At 35.8% G+C, this 6,918-nt stretch overlaps 1 protein-coding gene across 1 annotated transcript in view; it reads right to left on the bottom strand.

Moving 5' to 3' along the window:
- srek1ip1 (SREK1-interacting protein 1) overlaps positions 1-2,146 on the bottom strand; it is a 2,980-nt gene extending 834 nt beyond the window's left edge. The window contains exons 1-4 of the mRNA XM_077534351.1: positions 2,004-2,146; positions 1,680-1,727; positions 1,311-1,445; positions 276-348 (exon numbers count right to left, since the gene is read on the bottom strand). Coding sequence (XP_077390477.1) covers positions 276-348; positions 1,311-1,445; positions 1,680-1,727; positions 2,004-2,016 — 269 coding nt within the window. The 5' untranslated portion in view covers positions 2,017-2,146. The remainder of the gene's footprint in view (positions 1-275; positions 349-1,310; positions 1,446-1,679; positions 1,728-2,003) is intronic.
- Between the last annotated feature and the right edge of the window lie 4,772 nt (positions 2,147-6,918).

The following is a 6,918-nucleotide window of genomic DNA, read 5'->3' as shown; positions in this document are numbered from 1 at the left end:
AGTGGAGTTTTTGCATTCAAACACAAACTTAAAAATTGTGGAATAATAATAATAATAATAATAATAATAATAAGAAGAAGAAGAATAAGAAGAAGAAGAAGAAGAAGAAGAAGAAGAAGAAGAAGAAGAAGAAGAAGAAGAAGAAGAAGAAGAATATTTGTATGGTGGATGGCCCAAGTCATACTCCTCCATAATTCATGAAAACACCATCCATCAATGAATAATTTTTGGAACTCACCATGTAAACTAACTGTGTTCCCCACTCAACAACTTACCTCTTTCTTGATTTTCTTTCTTTGTTCTTCTTCTGCTTGTGTTTGTCTTTTCTACGGTCATCATCAGAAGGGTCTGACACATGTAAAGTCAGTCAGAAGTACAGTCAACAATCTTGTTGGGATACACCGATACCGATAACAGCGTCAGCAGCAATATTCTAAGTTTGTACTCCTATTCCGACTTGGGGAAAAATATGACACCAATACCACATTACCAGCCTGACGTGTTCCTTCCAGGCAGATTTGAGTAGGACCCATGTCATGTGCCGAACGGACAAATTCATGTGTTGTAAATACGCCAAGAATGCACCATGTTGCGAAAGCATGTGATGTCATGTTATTCTGCTTTCCATACTTGTTTGAAGCTGTTTAATGACCCACAGTTGGAGCCAACTGCAAAACTAATCACACAATAAAAATTATTATGTTTAAATACAACATCAACTCGTCTTAATCTGTGAAAAGTGAGTTGTATTAATAAAGTTCAATCATTGCTTTCTTCTTCACACCACATTGCCCCTAAAAGGCCAGGTCGTGAACACCAGTGATATATTTTATATTCACTGTTTTTTCGACTGATATTATTTTAAATATTTTACTAGTTAGTTATTAATTAATTCTGTGCTTGTTCTTTTAATTTTAAAGGTGAAAAGTTCAGTTTTGGTAGCTGAATACATAAATACTAAGTTTTGATAGCCATGAATAATTAAGTTTATTAATATTGACTTGAATAACAATCGAAACAAGCGTGATTATTTTTTTCCATAATCACCCAGCCCTATGCCACGTTCAAGAAGTGTTTGGGTTTAGTTTTCTGAGCAAGCATGTAATGCCAATATCAAAAAACAATTACATGGTATCAGCGAGCTCTCAATTTTAATTAATTGTACTCTGTCTGAGGAAAAAGTGGTATTGGTGCCTCCCGAAGCTCTGAATAAGCAGACACAAAAGCAACCAACAACATAACCACCCAATTATTGCCACGTTTACTGGACCATGTGTGCTTTTGTGTTGGATGTGTTGAATATATCTTACCTCGACGACTCTGCCCACTTCGACCCAGGACTTCCTCTTCACTTTCCTCAGTGCTGGTGCTACTTACATCCAGAACAATGTCTTTCTGGGGGTCAACTCTTACAAAGTTTCTGCACTCAAAGGTCAAATGGCCAGCTTAGAAATAAAAAGAATAAATATAAACGAATGAATGAATAAATAAATAAATAAATAAATAAATAGTTGTGCATAACAAGCAATTGACAAGAAAATAAGACACAAACAAGTTTAGGGTTGCCATTAAAAAGCAAAGATGTTGTTTGGTCTTTGCTTCAGTTATACTGAAACAAATCGCAGACAGACAGAACAAAAGAAGATGGGCTGAAAGCTTTTGGTCTAATGTATACTTACGATATCCACATTTCTTGCATCCAGCTCTTATATTGTCCTTATTCGGGCCTGTGTGATTAAATAGATTTTAGTGTGTTGCAAACCAAACGAAAACAAAGCGAAAACAACAACAATAAAAATGTATATTATCATTAATACTAGTATTATATACATATAGATCCGAAAAATACTTATAATACAGAAGGAGAATTACATACTATCACTCGGTGGTTCTGAGTTAGCAGCTTCACAGAAGGCTACTAACGCGTGCTTTGTATATACAAAAAAAACAAAACAAAAAACAAAATGTATACTTAGATATAAAGTTACTAAACCAATACGTACCAGGAACCGCCATAGTTGTTGGGCTGACAAAGTAGATTTGATTGTTAAAGCGCGAAAAGGACCATCAGCGTTCTCACCCAAAATAGAGCCGAGTGGAATGAGTACTTCCGGGAAATCGTTAGCTCCGCCCGTTTGTGTTTCCTGGCTTTACGTCTTGATGAGCGCCTTAAGCATTCTGATTGTTGCCATCTCAATTTATGTAATTCATATTCAATATTTACACTTGATGATCATGTCATGTTGGAAACGGGTACAGTATCATTCATAATCCTGTACAAAATTTATAGTCAGGAGACACACAACTACTCGCCGTAGCGAGAAGTGAAGCAACCGGCGGCCATCTTATGTTGCCACTTGCCTAGAGCGCCTAACTAGAACTGTAGAGCACGTCGATTCTGGTTGTTTTCACGTTATTTCTGTCTACACCGCGAAAATGGCACTATGTGTGACGCTGTACTAATAGCTCTGAGAGAAGAGCTACATGCTCATTTCATCCCCGATGAGACCGCAGAAGGTGGAAAGCAAACGCCCAACACCATTTGTTACCACTAAGTGGCGCCCTTTCAGCACTTTCCACTCAAATCGAGTTTTTCTAGTCACCGTCCGCAACAATGGTTCCACTTGACTCCATCATCAAGTCTCGACAATTAATAAAAATAACAAATCTTACATTTTATTGACACGATAAGATACGTCTTATTTAATTTTGTGGTTGTAGAACTGTACCGAGAAAATAAATAAATAAATAAATAAATAAATAAATAAATAAATAAAAATATAAATAAATACATAAATAAATACATAAAATTCAAATTTTATTTCACTCTTTTAAAAAAGGGGACAGAAAGAAGCAAAACTTGTGATATCTGCCCCTGATCAACACAACACAATCATCAACATAAAATGAATGAGAGCAAGCAGTCAAGACGCCCTCAACGAAACAATTCAACAGCATGACCTTGTGCTACATGTATTTTTCTAGTAATTGTGATTTTATACATTTTTTTTTTAAAATACAGATAGCCTGAGATGATTTGGTTTTATAATAAATAAATAAATTTGTCAATTTTCTAATTATATACACTGTACAAACTGAATGAAAATATAAGAGTTTGGACATTCATGGAAATAACAATACACACCACACAATGGGCTTTCCACATAATATAATTAATGTCAGCCTGTAGAATTAAGCTAGAAAGTGTTGCTGCATCCGGATGTTACTCATGCCACTTCTGCTTAGGATCTGCCAAGACCAAGCTGCACTGTAGCAGTAGAAGTACAGTAGCTTTCAAAGGTAAAAAATAGCTATGTTCATTACAGCATTCCATATTAAAAGTTGAACCTGCAAAGAGTTTAATATTTCTCATAAATAAGATCTGTGTCACAAGTAGAAGTGAGCAACATGTGTATACAACATAATAGTACACAATGCAGAGGTAAGCTAAGCTGACATTTATGGATTTTTTAAATACTGAATAATAATGATAAATAAAATAAAATACTTTTGCTTAATTTGAAAGTCCTACATTATTTACATGATTATTATTAATTATTACTAGAAATATTTAAAGCACATACTTCAAGAAGATTTTACTCAAAGTCTCAAGTGTAAAAACTCTCTACTTATGTCTCCCTGCATGGCCCTCGATCCAGGTGGTGTATAATATATACTATTAACATGGATTCTTTTCCATTTCAAGGCAGTAGCCCACAAAGCCATCTGGATAAACTATTTTTATGCAGGATCTCTGTGAAATGGGTGTTTTACTTTGAGAATGTGAAACTGTTATGATTAAATGCTTAAATAGAAAATACATGTCATACCTGTTTACGATCTCTTGGCCTTTCAAATAGGCTGCGGTGTCTCAGGCGGTAGCAAACCCTCTGACAACTTCACCTTCTCCACCTAAAAGTAAAATAATCAAAGTGGGTTAAATATTTAATAGTCTCTATTTCTGTGTGCAGTAATTTAATGCATCAAATTGTCATACTTGATGTTTTCAGAAATAATATTTGCCCTGTACCTGATTGCTTTTCCAGTTAAGTCTGTTGTGGCTTCTAAGGAGGATAATTGAAGGCAGCCAGCAGGAGCCACACTGACAGATGGAAAATGTCGGAACCCCCCACCCCTGACAACACACATTTTCATCACATCATCAAACTAAAATATAACAGACAGTGTTACCTACTTACCTACATTAGTTACATGAGGTCTAACCACAAACTCAAAATGGAGTTGAATCCACAATACCTCTGTTTATTTTTCCTGCACATTTCAGTCAGAGCTAAGGTTTAAGACTAGCATCTTACTCATACTGACTAAACTGGGACATGGAATAAGAACGTTTTTCCCCACAACACTACTGTTTCTTTCATGCTCATACTTTGAAATTGCATCCCCTTGCTATAGAGATGAGACCTAAAAATGTGTTCAGAAAAATGAATTAGTAGCTGCAGACAGGCGTGTTTGGAGAAGTGTTGATGTCTCCAATGATAAGACATTCCGTTGTGTCTCCCTGCTGCTTCTTTCCTTTCATGCTTATCTCAGCTTCAATGCTGTGACTTGCATTCTGACATCGAATGAGACCATGTACAACTGAGGGGTGTGTTTGTTTTGTTTGTTTTTTTTCTTAATAAATAGCATGGAAATCCCATCCTACTTTGAATGATCTACAGTCATTGCAATTCATTTTGAAGTAAGTCAGAAATGTGATCACCTTTTTCCCATATTTAATTAGAAAGAAAGAAAAAGTTATAAAGTAAAATTGTTAGTGGTGTTGTGTGTGAATGTGAGCGGTGGTCAAAATAGAGGTACAATAATGTGTTGTCCTCCCCCAAGGGCCAATTCCTGATCATTAGTCATGGAGGCCGATAACTGATGTTTGGAACCAATATTTACTTTGTCTAAAAGGGCAAAATTAAAAAATAATTATGCAAACTCCAGCTAGTAATTTTGCTGAAATGTCTATCATCATACATTTATTGAATAATTAGTAGATTAGCAAAATGTTGCAGTTAAAAAAAAAAAAAAAAAAAAGTTCAGCGAGCTCCCAGGGTCATCAGCATGTTTAAAAAAAAAAAAAAAACAACAACAAATACAAGTAAATTGCTACCAATTGTTTTGTAAAGTAAACAGTTTCCAAAATTTTCAAAATATATGACATCTCACCTTTATTTTAATTTCAAGCAAAAACAGAAAGTGCAGAGTTCCCAGGGTCAACATCATTTCTTACAAAGTTAACTTTAAATGTCGCAAAATATTTCCCCGAAGTTAACATGAATTGATCTACTTGTATTATTGGTCGTCAGATTGTTAAAAATGCTCAATATCTGCATCAATAATCAGTCTAGCTGATAATCGCTGAGATGTCTTTATGAAATCAGGACCAAGATATTGGACACCTCTGAGATCCTCCACAATCAAATTTGAATTTAAAATATAGCTTCATGTTTTTCTGGACTTTGAGAGCTCTGATTAAGGTGACAAATGATATCAGTCTGAACACAGATGCAGGCAAAGCATCAGTCCTAGTTTTGCTGAACCTGAATGCTACCTTTGACACAGTCTACCATTATGAATCTACAGTATTTGTACAGGTTTGAACAGTGGGTGGGAATTGGTATTGCTCTAAAATTCCATCAAGTCCTATCTTGAGGACAGGATGGACTTCATTGAAATTGATATCTGTCTCAAACCACAAGACAAAGTGTCATCCCCTTGAGACTCATTCTAAGACTTTTTAATCAAGTTACAAACCGAGGGATAATATTAGAATCAGACCTGAGTTTTCATTCATTTATTCTCCTCTGCTTATTTGCGGTTGGGCCGCTGCAGGAAAGCCCAGACTTCCCTCTCCCTAACCACTTTTTCCAGCTGCTCCTTGGGCATCCTGAGACGTTCCCAAGCCAGACTCAGTCTCTCCAGTGGATCCTGGGTTGTCCCCAGTGGAAATTGCCCGGAACACCTCACCAGGGAGACCTCCAGGTGGCATCCTAACAAATTACACAAGCCACCTCTTCTGGCTCCTCTCGATGCGGAGGAGCAGCGCTTCGACTCTGACAAATTAGAAAATTTATACTTTTAAAAATAACATTTAAAACATGGTTCAAAAAGTTCCCTCCATTTTGTATACAATAAACTGGCTGGCAAGAATGTTATTTTATATAATTTTTGTATCATCTTATTATCAATCAATCAATCAATCAATCAATCAATCAATCAATCAATCAATCAATCAATCAATCAATCAATCAATCAATCAATCAATCAATCAATCAATCAATCAATCGATCAATCAACTTTATTTATATAGCAACTTTCATACATTTAAAATGCAACTCAAAGTGCTGGACATCCATAATACAATAAAATTAAAGAAAGAAAAAGCCCCCCCATCCCCATGATCGTACCCACAGACACACCCAAAACCCAACAAACACATGAAAACCACAACATGGCGGGGCACAGATGTACCCTGTAAGGAAAGGCACCCAGGAGGAGTTCATCCACAGTGAGATGGATGAAGACCAAGCATCCCTCTCACTGTGGAGGCTCCCCCATGAGAAAACACTGGAGCTAAAAATTTAATAACTACCAAATAAAAACATTTAAACACTAAAAGAAAACAGTTAAACACGATGGAAAAAAATAAATAAATAAAAACCAAGCTACAAGACAATATAGATTAAAATAGTTAAATAAATAAAAGGGGATAAAAAAAAATCTGGCTGCATATGCTTTACTATTATTGTGTCTTATCCCAATTGTGAAGGTCAGCCAGATTTTGACACATACTGGTTATTTATTGCCGTTCTTGGGCCAAAATGGAGAGGATCAGTTTAATGCAAGAGGACGATCATTTACTCATAAAGGTTGGCTTGCTCCGAAACAATTTGTCTCCTCCCACTTCTG

This window comes from Festucalex cinctus, chromosome 10, assembly GCF_051991245.1.
Source record: "Festucalex cinctus isolate MCC-2025b chromosome 10, RoL_Fcin_1.0, whole genome shotgun sequence".
Lineage (NCBI taxonomy): Eukaryota > Metazoa > Chordata > Actinopteri > Syngnathiformes > Syngnathidae > Festucalex > Festucalex cinctus.
Note: the sequence above shows the minus strand (reverse complement) of the source record. Positions and strands in the feature narration are given on the sequence as shown.